The following is a 24,133-nucleotide window of genomic DNA, read 5'->3' as shown; positions in this document are numbered from 1 at the left end:
ACTTGTTACTTCTTTCCGGAATCTTATTTCCCGTCTCTTCTGACTCTTCTTGTTTTTGGAACTGCTGACGACATTTTTGGCTCTTCTTTTCTGGAATCACCTTTCCTGAATCTTCTTTTCTGAACTTACTTTCCAGACTTGTTTTCTTACTCTTTCCAGACTCTTCTTTCCTATCTCTACTTTTTAACTCTTACTGTTGGACTCTTCTTTTCTGGCTCTTCTTTTTTCCATAGTCTTCTTATGGTTTCAGACTCTTGTTTTCAGACTTTGTAATTACTCCTCATAATCTTCGTTTCTGACTCGACTTGTTTCATGTTTACTGTTGGATTCTTCTTTCCTGACTTCTTTATGGACACTTCATTTCTGACTATTCTTTCCTATTTTTTTTTTTACTCTTGGTATTGTACTCTTCTTTCCTAATTCTTCTTTCTGCATTCTTCTTCTCAGAGTATGGTTTTTGGATTCTGTCGTGACTCTTCTTTTTGGAATTGTTAGGTTCCTCTTTTCCATACTCTTCTTTCTGTACTCTTCTTTCAGGACTACTTTCCTGTGTCATCTTTCAGGCCTCTTCTTTTCCAACTCTTCTTCTCCAGAGTCCAGACTCTTATTTCCAGACTCTTCCTTTCAGATTACTTTTCTGACTCATCTTTGAAGACTCTTCTATTGTCACTCTTCTTTAGAGATTGTGACCGCTAAACAAAATGGAGCCTCACCCGGAGTGTTGAGGAGGCGGGACTTCCTGCAGTGGTAGGCCATTTCCTGCTGGCAGTGGTCTGACTGGCCGATAACGGCCAACAGCTGCTCCTCGCTAGCAGAATAGTCCAGTTGCACCAGGTGCTGATGTTCACCACTAGATGGACTCAATGTGGTCAGCTCGGTGTTGTTGTGTCGGATCTCCATCCATGTGTTCTCCTCTGGTGGGAAAAATTGGAGGTTAAAGAAAAACAAATACGTAGATATTAATTATATAAAAAAACAAAAACAATGTGTGCCTCACCTGTCATATTGCAGTAAACTAGTTGAGGTTTGATGGGACCGCTGCCATCCACGTCGATGTAGAAATATCCTGATGTGTTGCCATTGTGTTTATACGCCTCGCAGGATTGTTCGTACACCGCTAGGAGGAAGATAGGTAGGAAGGTTTACTGAATTATGCTGAGAAAACGCCTTCCCGCATGGTTCAGTTCAATAACTTCAGGAATTACATTTTTGCCTGCACTCTTTAGATCAGAGGTCTCAAACTCGCGGCCCGTGGGCCAATTGAGGCCTGAGGAACGATATTTTGTGGCCCCATACTCGAGAGCAAAGCTTTGTGTTCGTGTAAATTGCTTGTTTTTCTCAAAGACATCTTTTTGCCGAGTCGTTGCCCTAGACATTTTATATGTATTTTTGCAGTGATGGGCGACCATGGCTCAGCCTCACGACAGCTTCCGGTGGGGTTTGTCGACAAATTAGCCAACCCAAATTCAAAACATTAGTCACTTGGTTGAAACATGATTCCAAAGTGACACTATAAGGATGGAAAATATATTCTGTCACCCAGCCCCAGTCATGTCTTTCTCAAAACCTGCCAAGGAGAGAGGTTGGTGACAAGCAGAGACAATTTCAGGAAAAGACGTAGGCAAGAGAAGCCTACATTCTGAAGAACTGTTCATGTACTGAACTGTTCTTGATAGATTCAAAACGTTGGATCAGTTGTCCGTTTTTTTTGGAATACTTGAAACATTCCACAAAAAAGGGTAATACCTGATGTGGCCCAGGCTCACCCAGACTCTACCTCCAAGTAAGTTGAGTTTGAGACCCTTGCTTTAGATAATATCCTTATTACAGTATGTTATAGCGACATGACAGAGCTATTCATAGCATTTAGTGGAGCCTCTAAAATTGAACGCCCCTGAGGTTGTACGAGTCAGAAATGCATAATCTTCTAGAAAAAAATATCCCATTAAATATAATAGTCTTTAAAGCTGTCATCCACAACATAAAATAGTCATACAATAATTACTGTGTAATCAAAAACAATAATAAAAAGTGGCGCAAATGAACAACATCTACCTCTTTTCGAGGAGCCGTTGGCTACCAGCACCGGTGTGGGTGGTGATCTGGAAATGTATGTTTATGTCTCCACATTAACAGGTACTGTAACACTTCAGTGGTTAGAGGATGAATTTGTACGCTGGATATTGAACTATTGACAGTTTCACTCGGCCGTTTTATTTACCTCGCGAGTTTCAACAGCTCTATTACACACTACGTTGGTGTATATTCACCCGCTAGGGGTTGTGAGAGGGGGAGACGGGGACAGTTGGACTCGGCACAGCCTATGTCATACCGAAGCGACAGACTGCTGTGTTATAATGCTGAGTTCCAGCAGTAGGGGGCGCGGATTATATCTTTACAAAACTGTTTTGTTTTTTTTAATATGAAAGTACGGAAAATGGATCAATGGATGGATTTTAGAGTCCTCAACTGCTAACATGGGTTTTTGTACACTTTTTGGGTCTTTAATGAAAATAAAGTGTTTTTTTTTCCACAAACATGAGAGACATTACCCCTTGAACACCTAAGCCTCAAAATGTCTGCGTGGACCTTTTTGCTTATTTTGATTATGAAAGGATCAGAAAATGTCCTGTGAATAAGTGCTTTTGCCACTTTTCCCAGAAAACATGGAATTTTCAAATATCTAGCAGGTTAGGGTTAGGTTAGGTTATCCTTGACGTGTCGTCGTCAACGTGTCAGGGATAAAAATTTAACAATCTTCATTGTTGCTCACATACATATTTTTTACAGAAATATAAAAGACATTTTAGCCTCTTTTACGAACCAAACATGTGCATTTTTGTTAATGTTGAACACATTTTGGGCTTTAACAAACAGACTGGGTATTATTTCATTAAAAAAAAAAAACATTTTAGGGCAAACCTAACATAAACATTTTGGTAAACTTTAGTTAACATATGCATTTTCGTAAATGTTTTCTCTTTTGAGGTCTTTCATGAACATACAGGGTTTTATTGTCAACAGGAAAGACATTTTAAAGCCTTCAACAAACCTAACACATTTTCACTTTTTGGGTCTGTAAAAAAAAACGACTTTTCATAAAAGTGCAAGACAATTTAGTCTCTTCAATGAAGGTAGCACATGAGATTTTGTTCACGTTGAACACCGTTTGGGTCATAAAGACTATTTGGGGGGTTATTGTAAGCATGAAAAGACATTCTTCAACTAATTTAACACTCATTTGAGTGAAGAAATTTTTGTGTGTGTCTTTAATGAACATACATGCTTTTTGTAAACACGAAAGACATTTTAGGGTCTTCAACAAACCCAACATACATGTTTTCACAAAAACGGAACACTTTTTGGGTCTTTTGTTTTTGCAAACAAAGACATTTAAGAGTTAGTGGTCAATTTACTTTTTGGCCGTGCAAAGTGACTTATAAAGAAATACAGCAGCTGATCCATATTAAATGTCGCAGTGTGCTGACTCTGCCTGAGTTTGCAGGGCCTCGCTTTTATTTATTTTCCACTATTTCTATTTCGGAGACTGGCCCCGCAATGACTCACAGCTGTGGCAGGTGGCGCCACCGTAGCCGCTGTCGCTGCAGTTGCAGTGGAAGTGCGTCCAGGTTTGAGTGCAACGTCCACCGTGCTCGCAGCGACTCGGAGAACACCTGAAAAAAATAAAATAATAATAATAATATATATATATATAAACATAAATACAGATGAAATATTACTTATGGTTATATGTTTATGGTAAAAATTGAAAACGTTTGGAAACCTAGGACATACATGGAATATCGGATGTTTTACTGTATACTTAAGATTCGGATATATCATTTATGTTCTGCTCTATTGCAGAGTTTCAAATTTGTTTTAGTTTTTTTTATATGATGCAAAAGAAGTGTTGTTTCACGTTATTACTCATACTCATTAGAGCACAATTGGATGATAAAATCGCTGTAGTCCTTTTTTATTTTTAGTGGTTGATTATCTTTCTGTTTCATATGTATGATAACAACAACCTAGGCTAATGGCGGCCAGACTTACAACTGATGTAAAAATCAAACAAAATCACAAAACATCAGACATTGGATGAGAAAGTTATTATTAATACTCATCTTACCACCAACGGACAATAAAATCTGTTTTGCCCGTCTTGAGTATTTGTTTCTATTGATGTTGTTTACATATGATGTGAAAAGTATACTCCAAACGCGATCTGACTTGCATCCTACGTAATTACGAAAAAAAAAACAAAACAATAAAATAAACAACCCCCAAAAAACACTACTGGTTTTAGGTTTTCAGATTTGTGTTTTATTACAGCAATGCTGATAACTTACACCTGGAGCCTAAGCGTGATCCGACTTAAATCCTACGTAATTAGTTACACAAAAACGTATTAATTAAATGAATGCATTAATTAAACAAAAGCAATGACATAAACAAAAAATAACATTAGATGTTGCACATTTGAATAATATTTCTGCTTTTTCCAATGTTTTTTTTGCACCAATAACTGAAACCTGTAAGGGAATATTTCGAACTGACTCAAATCCTACATAATTACCAAAAAATGAGAATGTTTTACATTTCTAATTTTCCTGCCCCTTTTCATATTGAGTTGATTTCTGGTTTCATACTGTGTGTGTGTGTGTGTGTGTGTGTGTGTGTGTACTTCTATTGTATAGAGAATGGTACAAAGCAAAAGAAGAAAACGAATTACAAAACTTGAGAGGTTTCATTTGACTTTTATTTCATTTGACCTGGCTGAAAACTTTGGTGACGTTTTCTTCCTGATGCGCAACAGTAAGAATACTGGAGGGTAGATGTAATAATAAGGTCCCATGGAGTATGACTACCACGCTGGCCTTTTGTTGAAAAACGACATTTTCCACCTGACTTGCGTTCAATTCAATCAACGCGTTCACCGAGCGTATGGCTGCTACGCGCTAACCACTAACAACACAATGGATGCAAAATGGAGGAGTTGTGACCTTGGCAAGGACATCAGCTCGCTTCGTTAAGCGTTAGCTCGTTTTATTCCTCACACGTTTCTAGCCGCATGTTTTTTTGTTTGTTCGTTTTTTTGACGTCCGACAGGTTTGATAATTGTGGTGAACGTTGCATTAATTGAGCGCCGGTTTGTCAGCCAGACCAAACTAAACGATTAGTTCTGCTTCGGTGGTATCACTCCGTGTGACGCTAGCGATCTGACATGGAGTCTGAGGCTGGATTGATGGCATGTGGTTCAAGTGACAAATGTAAAAATAAACAATAGTTCACGGGACAACTGTAATTGTGCCCTATGAATTTCACCTATGGATGACTAACTACAAATGTACCTGGAAATGCAACATATAAAACATTGTGTTACATATACTATATGTATGTACTGTAACTATTATGAGCAGTGTAGAGACGTTCAATACGTAACATGCTGCATTAGAGGTGTACAGAAGATAAGAGTTGTATAAATATTAAATATGTGCAGTAAATAGGATACAAACCCTAAATATCGCATTGTATAGAACAGGGGTGTCAAACTCTTTTTTGTCTCGGGCCGCATTGTAGTTACGATTTCCCTCAGAGGGCCGTTAGAACAGTGAAATATATAAATGTTTAATCATCACCAAAACATATTACCATTACACAACAAATTGAGGGATAACTAGTTTTGAAATCAGAAGACAAGAATCAGAGTGTGTTCAAGTATTGTTTAAGTTACTGTAGAACAAGGGTTTGGTTACAGAAAAATGCAATATCTCAACATTATTGTTTATTATTATGACTGAATTTCTATATTTTAGAAAGAAATTACAGCAGGACAGTTATTGCAGTACATTATGTAATTGGATAAAGAGAAATTCTGCATACTGTTCAAATGCAAAACATAACCATTACTCTATAATTGTAATCATTAATAAATGATGGCTTCAATATTTGGTATTTTAATGTTTTTATTTCTATCACCCTTGTAATGGCGGACGCAGTTGCACCCTGAATCACATTAATCAGATCACAAAAGTCAATTCAAACTCAGCACTCTATTTTGCAAACAAACAAATAACAATGCTGATAGATTGACTTGGATAGTTTATGCATGGACAATAGTTTAGGTTTCTATTTTGTGAAGGTACTTGCCAGCTATTTATATTATATACAGTATTGATATGTCCTATATCTTCTATTGTCGCTAAAATGATGCAAATCTCCCCACTGTGGGACTAATAATAATAATAATAATAATAACAATACATTATCTGATATTACCAATATGTATTATTAATAATAATAATTTCACCCCTAAAGCAGCTTTTTTTCCTCTCTCTCTTTAAAAAAATATCGTGTTTATTTCATCAAATTTATTTAAGACATGTTTGTCACGGTGGCCACACACAGCGCCGTACTGGCCGGTAATGTCGGAGGCTGGATTTTTTTTACCCCCATATCCAGAACAATCCATGTTACGTCCGTGACGAGTCAGCGTTCAGTGATTTCCGGAACAAAATACGGACGTGTAACATTTCACAGCTCTGGAAATGGCTTTCTTGCCATTTTTACACGATAATTAATATTGTAGCATCGGAGGAAGTTGACAATGGAATCCCTAGCATGCAGAGCAGCATTTTCTTAAATAGTTGCTAAGAATGACTTATTTACTGTTGATGTTAGATGTTAGATGTTATAATTATTCCCTACTACTAGTCGTAGTAGAAGACATTGTGTATCCAACCACCACTTTCATTTTGTTATTGTTCACTATCTGTTGGTTTATTTATTCAAAAACCATGAGTGAGTGTCGTGTTGTGGTTACTCACTTGCCTCGTTGTCGCTCATTCGTACTAGTGGCCAGTGTTTGCTACTTTTCTTGGAAGTAAAGCTCTTTATTATCAAAGCCGCAGTATGTCTTTCTCGTTTTTATGATTCGCGATTCCCTTAGTATCAACTTCAACCTGCCACAGTGGCTGTGTTACCTCGGTAGAATCCACCCGCAGTTGGTGGGCATTAATGTCAAGCCCTGTGTACGGAAAATTAAATATCATTTATATAACTTACATTGAAGGTGTAGCAATGTTAAATATGATGTAGATATTGTTACATCAGTCAATTTTATACAACATTAACTATGATGTAAATTTGGCGTATTACAATTGTATAGAAACTCCTTCCAGTTAACATGTTGTCACTTAGCCAGCAACCTAATAACTAATAACCGACCTGTCCATTATCCCACACGTGTCAATCATTAGGTCACTGTAGTTTCCCAGCATCCTTTGGTGCACCAGGATGAGGTCTACTTGTTGCTGGTCCACAGTCAGTTGGCGGAGGCAACCCTGAAAAGCGGTAAAAGGGTTCCTGCAGTCCTCCCTCCTCTTATCCTCCACAGGACAACCTCAACAGAACATAACGTTTTAAATGTGACTGTATATGATGTAGGAGAATGTTGTCAGATGTACACCTACCACCGAAGAAGAGGTCCTTCTCGACGGCAATGATGAAGGAAGGACTGGATTGAGCCATTTCATCTTTGTCCACACTGATGCTCAGGTGTCCTCGTCTGGACTTCAAATCCACCGAATGCCACTGACCGTCATCCAGACCAGAACCTGGCAACCAATCCACACAGACTCCCAATTCAGTATTGTAAGCATTTTCTTTTTTTACATTTACATCGTGAAGGCTCGGAACCTAACCATAACACTGAACTTGATCCCAATTTTACGCTAATCTAAGAAGAACTCAAACTTAACCCTAACTCAGGGTCTGCAACCTTAAATACTCAAAGAGCCATTCTCTCACAGAAAACAACACCAGGAGCAACAAAACCATTTTGACATCTAAAGTGAGAATACGACTGCATATCTCTTTTTTTTTTTTTTTTTACCTGTATTTCTACCTGTATAAAAAACTAGTGTGTTGCATTTCCGAAATCACACATTGTAAACTGACATCTGTGAGGCGTGAGCAATGTTTGTTTTTAATACAGCTCATATAGCACATAGCATTAAATATTTTGTTTTCTTCAGAAACTTTTTTCTGGGATTTTTCCATGGTTTGTCTATCGGACGTGGAACAGGTCAACAAATCTTGGCGCCCATGTGTCACAGATTTTTTTTTTTTTTTTTTTTTTACAAGAGCACTACGATCTTCAAATTTAGAATTACATTAGAAAAATGAAAGAACTAACTGAGAATTTAAATTAAATCCTCATTATTTATTTTCCAAAGTCACAGAGAGCCGCAGCAGACACACATACTCGGACCTCACTCAACCCTTATTCTAAGATAACAATAACCCCAACTGAACATGAACCCAAACCGAACAAGTAGGAACATAAAACCTTAGAACTGTTACGCAGACACGCTAACCACTCTTGGACCGTGCTTGCCTATATTTAATGTTCTGTACTGACCTGCCTTGAGCTCCAGCAGCACGTTGCCAGCCTTCTGCACCCGCAGCCTGAGCCGGGTGTCGCTCAGGTACACCCAGATGATGCCAGCCTGCCGAGGAAGCCGGAAGGTGAGCAGGAGACCCTCCCGGTTCCAGGTCCGGAACTGAAGCCCCACGGACACTCCCCCAGCGGGCAGCAAGTCCGCCACCCCCGCACCTGGCAACTGGAGGAAGCCTTGGGGCCCGGGGAAGGTGGCCGCCACAGCCAGCGTCTGGTGGGCACATGCGAAGGTGACATTGCCCTGTGAGACAAAAAAAAAAAAAAATTCAAAACAGCAAAAGCATGAATATTAATCAACTGTGGGGCGTGGGGTGGGAAGGGGGCGTGTCTGTGTGACCGCGGGTCACAGCGCTCCTCATCAGTGAGTCTCCTTAAACGTGACATTAGCAACATTAGCATAACCATGAGCAGCCAATAGCGTTAGCAAAACAAAACTGGGGGGGGGGGACAAAGTCAAATGAAAGACAGGTTCTTTATGGTGGGATGAAATGAAATTTAGTAACAATGCTGAACCGATTTAACTGTAATGTAACAAAGGGTGTTATTGCTTTTTGTTGTCTTTTTTTCTCTGTGTCTGGCACCTCTCAAACTACATACTACCAGTCAGCAAACATACCGACGTCGGCTTGTCATCAAAAGTTCCATTGCCCTGATGATGACACGTAAAGCATGTTTGTGGTGCAGTTTGCATAAATTCAGGTTCATGAGGGGTGTACAAAGTCACTGTACTGAAATTCTTTTTTAAAAAAGCTGCTGCCATCTCTCCATACACACACATTCACATTGTGTTTGTGTTTTAGAGAAATCATCTCTTGAAGAGCCTCCATTGGAGCGTTAACCGAGCATGTGAATAGGTCCACTTTCTTCCTCCAGTATTCATCATTTTTGTGTGAACTTTTAGAGTGAAAATGCTCCCCAGTGAGTATGACTTTTAAAAAGCAAGGGAGGTCTAAATGGCCAATATGGAGGTGTTATGCTGAGAGACTCCTTTGCCCATCGCCTAATTTATCATAAAAAGCCAATAAGGGATAAACATAATATATATATCAAGGCAGTCAGATGGCAAGATGCCATTTATTGAACAATGCCTCGATGGTGAAAAAAAAATAAATCTTTCAACCACCAACATTAAATGACACTGCATAATCTTACTTCTATTAGAATTATGGACAATGTTATTATTTCATAGCCAAGCAGATTAGCATCGTAGCTAACTAGCCATGGACCTGGAATAAAGGGCTCTATTTTCGTAGATAGCGTATCTGCGGCGTGGCGCAAATAATGATTTTCATCTATACGCAAGTCTCGCTCCACGTCTGCCAATTTGGCAGAATGGTCTGTGCCAATCTGGCCATTTCGGCGCAGCGAGGGTTTTTCCTGGGAGATGCGCCGAGCGGTATGACAATTTGGAGGCAGAAAGCCTGTCTGAATTTAGGCTTGCTGAGACAACGGCTAACTATTGGCGCAGCTGGTCTAACACAATTTTCACGAATTTGATCGGGGCACAGGCAGATAGGCAAGCTCCGCGAACGTGTGGTGGATGTCAGACGTATTCCATTCATAAATACAGTATGTGAACAGCGGCCATGAAACTCTCTTAATCATTATTGAATGCATTATTATTATTAATATCATTATTATATTGTTGAAATAATCCCACTGGCCGGCACAGTTATGGGGGCACACAAATGATCACGAGTGGGGGTCGGTCTCCGAGTCCCCACTTCACAGCGTAGATCTGTGATCTCCTCCCAAGCCAACTTTACATCATCCGCCCGTGGAGGTCTGCTTGCAGTTCGTATATATACTTTGCATCGACCTCCCAGACTCAAGCAAATCAGTTTCTTCTTTCGCCATGTCAAAGACTGTCAGTGTGCACTTGTGAGCCGCATTTCAAGAGGATGAGAGAAGCCGCTTTGACGGACATGAATGAACTCGGCGGTGATCACGGCCACAGCAGCCAGGACATCCCTCTTTTAAATGTGCCGGTTGCACTGGTCCATGGAATTAGCTACCTCATCTGGCTCCTCTCGATGTGGCGGAGCAGCGGATCTAATCTGAGATCCTCCCGGATGACCGAGCTTCTCACCTTATCTCTAAGGGAGAGCCCGGACACCCTGCGGAAGAAACTCATTTCGGCCGCTTGTATCCGGGATCTTGTCCTTTCGGTCACAACCCACAGCTCGTGACCTTAGGTGAGGGGAGGAACGTAGATCGACCAGTAAATCGAGAGCTTCGCCTTCCGGCTTAGCTCCTTCTTAACCTTACCAAGGAGGGTGAGGAGTTCTTCTTAAACTTCTTAAAAGGGGGGACCATCACCCCAGTCTGCCAATCCAGAGGCACTGTCCCCGATGTCCACGCGATGTTGCAGAGGCGTGTCAACCAGGACAGCCCCACAACATCCAGAGCCTTTAGGAACTCTGGGCGAATCTCATCCACCCCCGGCGCCTTGCCACTGACGAGCTTTTTAACCACCACGGTGACCTCAAGGCCAGAAATAGGAGAGCCCGCCTCAGAGAACCCAAACTCTGCTTCCTCATGGGAAGGCGTGTCGGTGGAATTGAGGAGGTCTTCAAAGTATTCTCCCCACCGGCTCACAACATCCCGAGTCGAGGTCAGCAGCGCCCCGTCCCCACTATACACAGTGTTGATGGTGCACTGCTTCCCCCTCCTGAGACGCCGGATGGTGGACCAGAATTTTCTCAAAGCGGTTCAGAAGTCTTTCTCCATGGCCTCACCGAACTCCTCCCTCCTCCTTTTTGCTTCAGCGACCACCAAAGCTGCATTCCGCTTGGCCAGCCGGTACCCATCAGCTGCCTCAGCAGTCCCACAGGCCAAAAAGGACCGATAGGACTCCTTCTTCAGCTTGACGGCATCCCTCACTGTTGGTGTTCATCAACGGGTTCAGGGAGGACAGGCACCGACTACCTTACGGCCACAGCTCCGGTCGGCCGCCTCAGGAGGTGCTCTGTTATTAGACTTCCGTGCTCACCATGGACTGTCCATAACGAACACCATGTTCGAGCATAAGGGTGTACACACGTGCATGTGGCACCAGGACTCCATAGGTCGCCGTTCGATGATCGACTTTGTGGTCGTGTCATCGGACTAGTGGCCGCATGTCCTGGACACTTGGTGAAGAGAGGGATAGAGCTGTCAACTGATCACCACCTGGTGGTGAGTTGGCTCCGATGGTAGGGGACGATGGCAGGCCCAAACGTATTGTGAGGGTCTGCCGGGAATGTCTGGCAGAATCCCCTGTCAGAAGGGGCTTCAACTCCCACCTCCGGCAGAACCTCACCCACGTCTCGGGGGAGGTGGGGGACATTGAGTCCGAGTGGACCATGCTCCGCGCCTCTATTGCCGAGGCGGCTGACCGGAGCTGCGGCCGTAAGGTAGTCGTTGCCTGTCGTCGCGGCAATCCCCGAACCCGTTGGTGGACACCAGCGGTGAGGGATGCCGTCAAACTGAAGAAGGAGTCCTATCAGGCCTTTTTGGTCTGTGGGACTCCTGAGGCAGCTGATGGGTACCGGCTAGCCAAGCGGAATGCAGCTTTGGTGGACGCTGACGCAAAAACCCGGGTGTGGTAGGAGTTCGGTGAGGCCATGGAGAACGACTTCCGGACGGCTTTGAGGAAATTCTGGTCCACCATCCGGAGTCTCAGGAGGAAGAAGCAGTGCATCATCAACACTGTGTATAGTGGGGATGGGGCGCTGCTGACCTAAACACGGGACATTGTGAGTCGGTGGTCGACAGGCGGATCGGTGAAGCGTCTGGTGATGCGGACTTTGTATCGGTCCGTTGTGGTGAAGAAGGAGCTAAGCCAAAAGGCAAAGCTCTCGATTTACTGGTCGATCTACGTTCCTACCCTCACCTATGGTCACGAGCTGTGGGTCATGACTGAAAGAACAAGATCCCGGATACAAGCCGGGTATAGCCGCTGCTCCTCAGCATTGAGAGGAACCAGATGAGGTGGCTCGAGCATCTGTTTAGGATGTCTCCTGGACACCTCCCTGTTGAGGTGTTCCGGGCACGTCCCACCGGGAGGAGACCCTCTGGACGACCCAGGATATGCTGGAGAGACTACATCTCTCGGCTGGCCTGTGAACGCCTCGGGATCCCCTCGGAAGAGCTGGAGGAAGTGGCTGTGGAGAGGGAAGTCTGGGCTTCTTTGCTGAAGCTACTGCCCCCGCGACCCGACCTCGGATAAGCGGAAGAAAATGGATGGATGGATGGATGGATGGATGGATGGAATTTCGATTAATCACCCAGCCCTCGTATTTACTAAATTTAAAAAAAATCTAAAAAATGTGAAAAATACAGATGTTAGAGGTTAGATCTGATAGACTTCATCAGCTTTGTGTCCTCTAATAGTAGCTTGGGTGAAAATTACTTAACAAACTGCAGGTTTATGCACCTGTAGGGGAAAAAACTATAGTGCCCCAATTCTGTCTAGCAACAACTGATGTGATGAGGTAAAATAACCGGAGTGAGGATCTACTGTATGTTTCTGCGCGCCTGCTTGCTCGATAACATTTTATTTCAGTCACGACGTTTTATGATGAATTTATAACACATGGCCATTGGAAGTCTTATTTTTCACCAAAGGAGAGAGAAACCAGTTCCCTGTGTCAAGAAGAGTGGTGAGTTGCATGATGGGGCCAGTGGGGCAGTGCCCACACCACATCCAACATCTACACAACAAAGGCTAACATAAAAGGGAAAACATTATTTCTTGGATTTGACCTATTATGTTTAAATGGAATTCTGCGGTTTGTTAAAATGTTGCTAGCTAAATGTGAAGCCAATTAGCACAAATGTAAAGATCATCACTGTCTATTCGTTTGACGTTTGACCTTATCAGAAAAGCCGTCACTGACTGACCGTCACGGTGACTCGGCGGTCACCACGTCTGGCCATCTCGATCAGGTTATGTTGGTTGTACGCAAAGTTCTCGAGGCAGCCTCGGAACCTACTGTCGGGAATGTTGGGAATTCCGCCCACGCTCAGCTGGAAGACACCAGGATGCAAAACGTGAAGCATGACACAGAGAGAAGAAGGCAGATGGCGGTGATGGTTTTTAGAGAACCTGCTGGATGTGCCAGTGGTGGAAACACGGCGGCAGGTCCACGGTCTCCCTGTGCTGGTCCACGGTGACGTTGCACCGACCCGCGTGACATTCTACGGCCACCAGGTGCCATTGTTGGTCATCCAAGAGGCTGCCCAACGAAGCCACATGTCGATGTCCGGGACTAGAAGTCCATGCTAGGAGAAGAAAAAAAAAAAAGATACTGTCAAGGTGATTTTATATTCGAGGCAGTGCCCCACCAAGTCCCCCCAAAAATGTGACCCTCTGAAATCATACACAGTCCATTCAGTAGGCTGTTCCATCTTTGTTTTGTTCAGAATTCAGTGTCCTTTTCTTACGGGTATCGTCTCAAGTAAGGTCCGCCAGATCCAGCACATAGTGCGGTACATGGTGCCTAAAAAAAGTTTTCACAAGTTTTTTTATCATGTCAACTGTTTGTCATCTGTCTGATTTGAGTACTAAAAAAAACAAAATGGAAGAATAACTTTCTAACAAGACATCAAACAAAGTTGCAAGAAAAAGTGTTGTGTATTCCAGAGACATTGTTGTCTCCCAGCAGGAGGTTGAAAGTCGGGTTGTCTTATCTCATCATCATCTTCATCATCACAAGAAGAAAAAGTGGAGATGTGAAGCCAAATATTCCGGCGTTCACGCCAAACGTGAGACGTTATAAATCTTAGATGAGCGTCGGCGGCTCCAAATTAGCAGGGCCAGGTTCCCACAGGTCCAGCTCTGTGGGGAGAACGAAGGAAGGAAAAGCTCCAGAAGAAACCCAACGCAGTCGTTAAAAATGTATCCATTGGTGTCGAGGGAAGCCGAGGAAGAAGATGATGGACAAAAACATCTTCATCTGAAAATGAGGAGGCAGGAGTTTGTCTCCTAGTCAACAACTTATTTACAATCCAAAGAATAAATATCTTATTTTGTCACTGGCGCATGATAACAAGAATCGCTTTTGCATAAAGTTACGGTTTCCCGACGGGTTTCCCGTCGGCACCATGTACCGACGGGAAACCGTAACCTCCGGTTTCCTCCCACATCCCAAAAACATGCATGACTTGGAGACTCAAAATTGCCCGTAGGTGTTTATGTGAGTGTGAATGGTTGTTTGTTTGTATGTCCCAGTTCAGGCAACCAGTTCAGGGTGTACCCCGCCTCCTGCCCGATGACAGCTGGGATTGGCTCCAGCACGCCCGCGACCCTAGTGAGGAGAAGAAAATGGATGGATGGATGGATGGATGGATAGACTATAGCATCATTATTAACAGAAGTAGTAGCGGTGATACAGTATTATCATTAGTAATAGTTGAAAAAAATAGAAGTAGTTGAAGTAGTATTAATACTAGTAGTTAATAGTTGTTCTCTTTTAGTATTTTTATTATTAGCATTATAGTATAAATACTATTAGTAGGATTGGTATTGGTAATAGTAGTAGTAGTAGTAGTGGCCTAATAGCACTAGTAGACAGAGTACTAGTAGAGTTAGTATCATGGTATTAATATTTGTAGGATTAGTAGCTGTAGCTTTAATAGTAGAAGTATAGTAGTACAGTATAGGAATAATAGTTGTAACAGTAGTACGAGAAGAATTTGTAGTCTTAGTATTTGCAGCCAAAGTATTGGTAGTAGCAGTAGCGGTTGTGCTAGTAGGATTAGTAGTTATAGTTATTGGAATAGAAGTAGTGGTAGCAGTAGTTGTAGTAGTGGTGGTGGAAGAGGGACTAGTAGTTGTAGTAATAGAAATAATATAAGTAGAAGTGGAATTAGTAGTACTAATAGCAGTAGTAGTGTTAACAGTCGAAGCAGTAATGATAGTAGCTGCAGTCGTAGTAGTATTATTAGCAGTAGCATGAGTGGTAGAAGTATAGCAGTATAGTATTAGTACTAGTATTATTAGTAGTAAGAGGCGGAGGAGGCAGATGAGGAGGAGTACCGTTCAGAGTCAAAGTACTTGTAGTAGTAGGAGTAAATGTAGTACTAGGAGAAATCATATTAGTAGAATTTGTAGTAGATGTAGTATTAGTAATAGTGGAAGTAGTAGGAGATGTAGAATTAGTAGAAGTAGAATTAATAGCGTGCGATTGGCTGGCGACCAGTTCAGAGTGTACCCCGCCTCTCGCCCGAAGATAGCTGGGAAAAGCTCCGGCAAGCCCGCGGCCCTAGTGAGGAGAAGCGGTACAGAAAATGGATGGCTGGAATTAATAGTAGTGATATTGGCAATAGCATTAGTCGTAGTAAAGTTTTAAAGCGTGCATTTCTGCATTGAAATGCAAATGTTTTTGTTTGTTGCTATAGCGTGAAAAAGATGAGATAAGCAGAGGAAATATGAAGATAACCCATTCTTTCCAGCCAAAAGCAGACAATGAGAAGATTATTGCACATACAGATAGTGAATATTGCACATGAGGAGTGAACATCAAATCTGATTTTCAAGTTTCACTTGAGCACACCAAGCTAATGACAAACATCTGAAATGAAAGCATGACTCACAAGTCAGTGGATCATCGTATGACTTTCAACAATTACAGCAGAACACACAAAGGATATTATATCTACTTTGGAGAAATTCAAACTTAAAAAAAACAATAATACCCTACCTTGAAATCTGACCTGAAGCCCTGCTTTGAGCTCCTAACACTTGGTGAAACCCTAACCTTGGCATGAAACCATACTTTGAATCTCTAAACCAGATTTGAAACCTTAACCCAGGCTACAAACCCTAATTTGAAAGCCTAACCCTTGTTTGTAACCTTACCCCTGGTAGGAAACCTTACTTTAGAACTCTAAATAAGGCTTGCAACCCGAACCTTGGCTAGAAACCTAACCCCCGTCGGGAAACCGTCATTTGGAACCTTTGCTCAAAAAAAGACTTGAAGCAAATTTAAAACCCTAACCCAGGCTTGAAACCCTAACTGTCAACCCTAGTGCTGGTTTAAAACCCTTTGAAACACAAATTTGACAACGTAACCCTGGCTTGAATCCCAAAGTTGAAGTCTAACCCTGAGTTCAAACCTATTTGAAAGCCTCCCCCTTGTTTCAAACCCCTCTGTTGTTTTTGGTTAGTATGTTGATACCTGGCGGCACGGTGTGCGACTGTTTAGAGCGTCTGCCTCACAGTTCCTATGACCAGGGTTCAATCCCCGGCCCCGCCTGTGTGGAGTTTGCATGTTCTCCACGTGCCTGCGTGGGTTTTCTCCGGACATTCCGGTTTCCTCCCACATCCCAAAAACATGCATGGTAGGTTAATTGACAACTCTGAATTGCCCGTAGGTGTGAATGTGAGTGTGAATGGTCGTTTGTTTGTATGTGCCCTGCGATTGGCTGGCAATCAGTTCAGGGTGTACCACGCCTCCTGTCCGATAGTAGCTGGGATAGGCTCCAGCACGCCCGCGACTCTTGTGAGGGTAAGCGGCTCAGAAAATGGATGGATGTTGATACCTTGTTGTTGTTGTTCTCCTGTGGTCGCCATGACGAATTTTCCTGCCTTGAGCTCCACACTGAGTCCGAGTCCCCAGGTTCCTTTAGCGTGCAGCAGCGTCCCACAATTCTTCAGGCTCTTGAACTTCAGCGAGACCTCCTCCTCGTTCTCTTTCTCCTCTTCACTGGACGAGCTCCTCGACACGCCGCTCCATGAGTACGCCACGATGCCGCCCTCGCCGTCCAACGACATCACGTCAGAAGCTGAGGAGCACAAGTCACGACCGTGTCCACCAATGAGAAGACTGTCAAGAGTGGGCTGGATAAAAGTGTGCTTACCTATGACTTATTTGATCATTTTTAGAGGGAAAATCTCAAAGAGCACTGAGCGCAGTTTGCACGATTGAAGAACAACTAGAACCACAACTAGACGAACACACAAACCAAAGCTTGAAACCTTACAGTACGCTGAAACCCTAACTATGCCTTGAAACCCTAATTTGAAATCCTGACACTCGTTTGAAACCCATAAATTGGCTTGAAACCCAACCCCTGGCTTAAAATGCTCATTTGAAACTCTAACTGTGGATTAAAACTTTAATTTGAAACCCTAAACTCTGTTTGAAACCCTAAACATGACTTGAAACCCTAATTTGAGACTAATGCTTATTTGAAACATTACCCCATAAACCCTAACTGTGTCTCGAAACCCTAATTGGAAACCCTAGGCATTTTAAGACCCTTAATAGAAACTACTTCAAAGCCTTTTTGGAAACCCGACCCCACGCTTGAGACGTTTTGAAACCCTAACCCTTATTTGAAATCTTTCCCAAGGCTTGAAACACTAACTGTGGCTTGAATCCCTAGTTCTAAAATCCAACCTGTGTTTGAAGCCCTAATTCGAAAACCTGGCCTTTGTTTCAAACCCCAATCCTGGCTTGTAACCCTAGTTTGAAACCTTAGCCCAGGCTTTTTTTGAAACCCCAACCCTAGCTTGAAACTCATTTAAAACCCTAATTTCAAGAATTCAAGGAATTTGTGTCATACCAACACACATTTACACATGATATGGCAGAAAATTAGATATCCAAGGTCCCAGATTAGCCCAGTAAGACTCAAGACTATATCAAGAATAATAAAAGAAAATAAAACCCTAATTTGAAATTCCAACTCTTTTTTAAACCCTAACCATGGCTTCAAACTCTAAACTTATAGTGAAACCCTACTTTGAAACCCTAAACCTGGCTCGAAAACTCAATATGAAACACTAACCTGTTTTGAAACCCTGTGGCTCAAAACCCTAATTTGATGTGCTAACCTTTTTTAAAACCTTGACCAAGACTTGAAACCTTAATTTGAAGCGCTAACCCTTTTTTGAAACATTAACCCTGGCTTCAAACCCTAATTTGTTGTTTGCCGCTCGCCTTCAATAAAATACTATCTCGACGTACGACGTGATATGAGAGAGACGTGAGAAATAAAACCCAGATTGTGTGTCTGTCGCTGCTAAACCGTCAGGAGAACCAGACAAAATTCCAATTGGAGGAAGAAGTGGTGTGATGCGATGTGATATTTTTATGTTCCTTCATTAAAGCCTGATGGTCCACTGGCGTCTCTTCTAACGAGCAAAAGTGGGCGACTCACTGTAAGGGCAGCCGTAGACCTCCAGCCGCAGTCCGATGCGTCCACCGGGGTTCCGACCCACGGGAAGCAGACGCAGGAAGCGAGCGATGGCCGACTGCTGCAGCTTGTGCTGAACCACACTGTCCGCGTTGATGTTGCCTGAAAAAGACTGACAACAAAAAAACAACACACTAAGGAACACAATCATGTGAACTACATATTATCAATGGATAAATCAATGAGTGGTTGGGGCAGAGATCCAATACTTGTGTCCACTCTTTTCCCCCAATTTTCATTTTCTGTATGTGTCTCAATACTTTTGACCAAACTTCACATTTTCTTTCATTTAGTGTCCCTATACTTTTGTTCACTTTTCACTTCCTTTAAGTGTCCCAATACATGTGTCCTCATTTTTGTCAAACAAAGATGTTGCTTGGATGGCAGCATATGCGTTGCTCCTTCAGGGTTATTTAAACCAACAGGCTCACACCAAGGAAGGAGACAGAAGTGAGAATCACAACTTGAGTTAAGTAACTTTGCAAAGTGAGAGCAGCTACAAGAACAAGCACCGCGCTTAGCTCTCCCAACTCCTCTGAGGGGCCTGTCCTTGCGCAGCTCTTTTTATTAAAGCTTGAGTAGGTGGTATCACATTCCGTGACCTTTTAAGGAATTGTTTGTTATCAAGATATGGTCAGCGCCTGGAAGTGTGGGGGTTTGTGCCTTGTGGAATGTGCATTGTAGTACTTTTCCAAACTGCTCTTGTTTCCAGTGAACAAGGGTGCTATCATCGTCATGCAGTTACAGTAACAATGTGTTTTTATGCGATAATGCGATATACAATTTTTCCATTAGCTCCATAACCTGTATGCACCTTTTGAGATGAATGGTGCCTTCCCAGCATGTTATCTATGCCATGGGCACTAAAAACACCCCCATACCGTGACAGATGCTGGCGTTTGAACTTTGTGCTGATAACAATCCGTATGGTGCTTTTCCTCTTTGGCAAGGAGGACATGACGTCCATGATTTCCTAAACCAATTTGAAATGTGGACCCGTCAGACACACTCAATGTTGGTTTTCTGCCGTGCTGCTCACGTGCAAAGATTTTTCCAGATTCTCTGTATCTTTTGATGATATTATGGACCATAGATGATGAAATCCCTAAATTCCTTGCAATTGTACATTGAGAAACGTTCTTAAACTGTTGGACTACTTGCTCACGCAGTTGTTCAAAAAGTGGTGAACCTTGACCCATTCTTGCTTGTGAACAACTGAGCCTTTCGGGGGTGGTCCTTTCATACACAGTCGTGACACTCACATGTTTCCAATTAACCTGTTCACCTGTAGAATGTTCCAAACAGGAGTTTTTGAGAGTATTCCTCTACTTTCCCAGTCTTTCGTTGCCCATGTCCCAGCTTTTTTGGAACGCGTTGCAGGCATCAAATTCAAAAGGAGAGAATATTTGCAACAACAAAAAAACAATGTTCATCAGTTTGAACATTAAATATATTGTCTTTGTAGTGTATTTAATCGAAAAGTCTTTGCAAATCATTGTATTCTGTTTTATTTTACACAATGTTCCAACTCCATTGGAATTGGGGTTTGTACATTTGTCCTCATTTTCTCCACTTCCTGTATCTGTCCCAATACATCTGTCTGCAATATTTTTCACTTCTTGTATATGTCCAAATAATTGCATCCAAATTTTCTTCACTTTTTCACTTCACATAGGTGTCCCAATAATTTTGTCTGCATTTTACTTTTTCTCTCATTTCTGTTTTCTGTCCAAACTCCGGCGGCACGGAGGCCGACTGGTTAGAGCGTCAGCCTCACAGTTCTGAGGACCCGGGTTCAATCCCCGGCCCCGCCTGTGTGGAGTTTGCATGTTCTCCCCGTGCCTACGTGGGTTTTCTCCGGGCACTCCGGTTTCCTCCCACATCCCAAAAACATGCATTAATTGGAGACTCTAAATTGCCCGTAGGTGTGATTGTGAGTGTGCATGGTTGTTTGTTTGCCGCCTCCTGCCCGATGACAGCTGGGATAGGCTCCAGCACGCCTGCGACCCTAGTGAGGAGAAGCGGCTCAGAAAATGGATGGATGGATGTCCAAACTCCAGTTTTCTTCAATTAAGTGTCCAAATACTTTTGTTCACATTTTTCTTCACTTTTCACTTCCTTTAAGTGTCCAAATACTTTTGTCCATATTTCCCTGCCTTCCTTTAGGTGTCCCAATTAGGGTTGGGCATCGTTTGAATTGGAGCGATTCCGGTTCCGATTCCTGGTTCCTTATTTCGATTCCGGTTCCAAACGATTCTCGGTTCCGATTCTTTTAGGGGGCTCGGTCAAAAACGTTTGCATGGTTTTAAATAAAGGGTGTCCAAATTATGAACATCCATTTTCTTAGCAGCCCGCAGCATAGACTAAAATGAACATTTGACTTAAGGTTCTTTATAACCAGTATCAATATCAAACCTATGAACTAAAAGGCAACGTGTGTGGAACTAACCCAATTGACTTAATATTCATTGATTAATGTTTCAGCTAAAATTTAAATATAGCATTGTTAAAATAGTTATTTGGGACTCTTTCATCACGTCAAAGGGTTTATATGTGCAAGTTTTAACTTGACTTACTGTTGCTTGTAGTCTTTTATTTTAAAGGGTAAGCACCGGAACGCACCATTTTGGCACGAAAAGTAACTTCACAAATGCTATAAAACGCTGATTCCTTTCCCTACCCACCGATGAAGCACAAGGTTAGTGTTTGTGATACTCTTGAGACAAAGTTTATGTGAATTTTGTCCCAAGGAAAGTTGCTACGGTTTTAGCCCAATGTTAAGCTTTTTTTTTTTTTTTTTGGTCATCGGCACTTCTGTTGGTTTGAAGACTAAAATAAATGCTAAAAAACATCAGTGCAGAAGTGCAACCAACTGTTTACCTTGTTAGCTGTCTCAATGTTTTAGTGTTTCACTTACCCAGTTGACTGTGAGTTGACTTCACTGAAGCTCGGCACGGTGTAGGCTGATGCTCGGAGCGCGTCAGACGCTACACATCGTGAAAGCCTCCTTTCCCCAATATAATCTTATTCCAAGTGTTGCACTGAGGCGACTGGTCATTCATTTTAACAAAGTTAACACACACTTTTGATCGCCGTTGGGCACAAGTCATCGTGCGTGTTCTTCTTCATTGGTTTACGACGCTTCTTCATTGTTTTTCGCCACTTCTTCGCAGCTGGAGAACTACGCATCGAATCCAGGAACCGAAATTTTAAAATTTGAACGGTTCCAGTAGAACCGGAACGTTAGTCCCGGTTACTATCGGTTCTCGATTCCCAACCCTAGTCCCAATACATTTGTCCAGATGTTTGTCACTTCCAGTATGTGTCCTAATACAATTGTTCAGAGTTTTCTTCGCTTTTCCCTTTCTTGACACTTTTGGCCACATTTTCTGCAATTCCTGCAGGTGTCCCAAGACATCTGTCTAAACTCCAAATTTCCTTCAGTTAAGTGTGTCAATCATTTTGTTCACATTTTTCTGTACTTTTCCCTACCTTTTGGTATCTCAATTCCTTTCAGAATCATAATCAGAATCATAATCATCTTTATTTGCCCAGTATGTCCAAAAAACACACAAGGAATTTGTCTCCGGTAGTTGGAGCCGCTCTAGTACGACAACAGACACTTTTGAGACATAAGACAACGACAACAACAAAAAAACAGTCACTGAGCAGTAAAGGGTTTCTAGTTATCTGGTAATGCTGGTATTTTTTTTTTTTTACAATTGTGCAAAAAGATGCAGAGTCCTCCAGCACTTAGAGCAGTTCGAATGACTAATGTCGCAATAGTCCGGTGCAATGATCATTGTGCAAAAGGCGCCGAGACTTCAAGGAGTGTATGCGGTTTAAAGTCACGAGTCGTGCGATAATCTTGGACAATGTTGGTTGTGCAAATGTTGCAGATACTCCTCCACCAGTGTGCAAATGGAGCAGATGCTACTCTGGCATGAGTGGCCAGTATTGGTCAACAACAGATATGCAAATAGTGCAGCGTGGCGAGACAACTACAGTGAGTGCACGAGTAATGTATAATTGGCCCCACAGAAATGTGACAACGAACTCAAGTCAAAAAAATAATTGTCCACAATTTCACCACTTCCGTACTTCTCCCAATACTTATGTCCACATTTTCTACACTTTTCCCTTTCTGCAGATACTCTTGTCCCCATTATCGTCACTTCCTGTATATCCCAATACTTTCATATTTTTATCTCGGCAGCACGCTGGACGTATTATTTTAGCCTACGGCTGTGGTGTGGTCCGCGCGGGCATGTTCCCGGGCAGTTAAATGGTGCCGGGTGGCTCAGAAATGGCAACAGGTTGTCCACGTCAGCAGCAGCTCATCCTCCATTCTGCATGTGTTATTAACAATGACTCAAAACGATCATGATAAATGTGATTTTCTCAGCAGGATGAACAGATCCCTGCAGGTCGTACTGTTTAAAAAAGAAATCAGCTACTAGTGATGCAAATTACCACTAGTTTTACAGCCGAGAGTATGACTATGATAAAGTGCATTTTAGCCTCAATGTATGACAATTTATTACATTTTGATCTGGCCAGGCTTGTTAGCTCAGCTGGCTAAGCTCACTAGCGACAGTTTTGGGAGTTACGTTAGTATTTTGGCTAATGAGTTAACAACAGCATAGCATTGTTCTACAGATGTGCCACAGACACAACTACAGCAATTCTAAGAAACCTTTTGTTTATTCACAGTTCGGCCTAGGTGGAGGAGTGTGCGTGGTTCTAGTCTTATAATTACGTGTGTGTGAGCAGAATTACCTTTTTAAAAAATACTAAATCAATTTCTGAAAAAAAGCCTGTGGAGAGGAAGAAGGAATCACGCTGTGAGAAGTAGGGGATTGATCATTTTTTTCATATTTGTGAACAGCTGGGCTTTGGCGGAAGTCTGCGCTCTACTGAGTGACAATAAAGTCAAAATTATGAAGGTTGTGGAAAGGAAGAATGAGGAATTTTATTGTAAGAAGTTGGGGTCCAGAATTTTGGCAGCTATCTGCGCTGTACTACCTACCACTTTCTACTTTTATATCCATGTTTGTGCTCGCAAAAGTACGCCAACACAGCAACACCAATTTCCGAGAAATCTTGTGGGAGAAGAATACATTTTGGTGTGAGAAGTTGTGGATTGCAAATTGTTTTTAAACATTTGTTAACAATTTGGCCTTGGCGTACATCATTGCTGCAAAATTACACTAAAAATCTCAAATACATTTCTGAGAAATCTTTTGGTATAAGAAGTTGGGGATCACGCATTTTTTGCGGCGATCTAAGCCCAACTGAGTGAGATACTAGCAAAAATTTCCAAGGTTATGGTAAGGAAGAAGAAATTTTGGTGTGAAAAGCTGGCTATCAAGCTTTTTGTAATTTTTGTTCCAGATGGATCTTGACAGAGGTCGGCACTGCAAAACCAAACTGAATCGATTTCTGAGAAACCTTGTGGAGAGGAAGAAGAATGAACTTCGGCGTGTG

At 42.3% G+C, this 24,133-nt stretch overlaps 1 protein-coding gene across 2 annotated transcripts in view; it reads right to left on the bottom strand.

The window, feature by feature from the left end:
* LOC133411721 (contactin-associated protein-like 4) overlaps window positions 1-24,133 on the bottom strand; it is an 83,016-nt gene that overhangs the window by 31,964 nt on the left and 26,919 nt on the right. For both annotated transcript variants that reach the window (XM_061694381.1, XM_061694382.1), the window contains exons 4-13: window positions 18,611-18,758; window positions 16,988-17,230; window positions 13,551-13,726; window positions 13,346-13,471; window positions 8,423-8,702; window positions 7,473-7,616; window positions 7,228-7,402; window positions 3,568-3,674; window positions 998-1,117; window positions 714-914 (exon numbers count right to left, since the gene is read on the bottom strand). In XM_061694381.1, the coding sequence (XP_061550365.1) occupies window positions 714-914; window positions 998-1,117; window positions 3,568-3,674; window positions 7,228-7,402; window positions 7,473-7,616; window positions 8,423-8,702; window positions 13,346-13,471; window positions 13,551-13,726; window positions 16,988-17,230; window positions 18,611-18,758 (1,720 nt within the window). The remainder of the gene's footprint in view (window positions 1-713; window positions 915-997; window positions 1,118-3,567; window positions 3,675-7,227; window positions 7,403-7,472; window positions 7,617-8,422; window positions 8,703-13,345; window positions 13,472-13,550; window positions 13,727-16,987; window positions 17,231-18,610; window positions 18,759-24,133) is intronic.

The sequence above is a fragment of the Phycodurus eques genome, chromosome 13 (genome assembly GCF_024500275.1).
Source record: "Phycodurus eques isolate BA_2022a chromosome 13, UOR_Pequ_1.1, whole genome shotgun sequence".
NCBI lineage: Eukaryota > Metazoa > Chordata > Actinopteri > Syngnathiformes > Syngnathidae > Phycodurus > Phycodurus eques.
The sequence above is the reverse complement of the archived record's forward strand: the minus strand, read 5'-3'. Positions and strand labels throughout refer to the sequence as shown.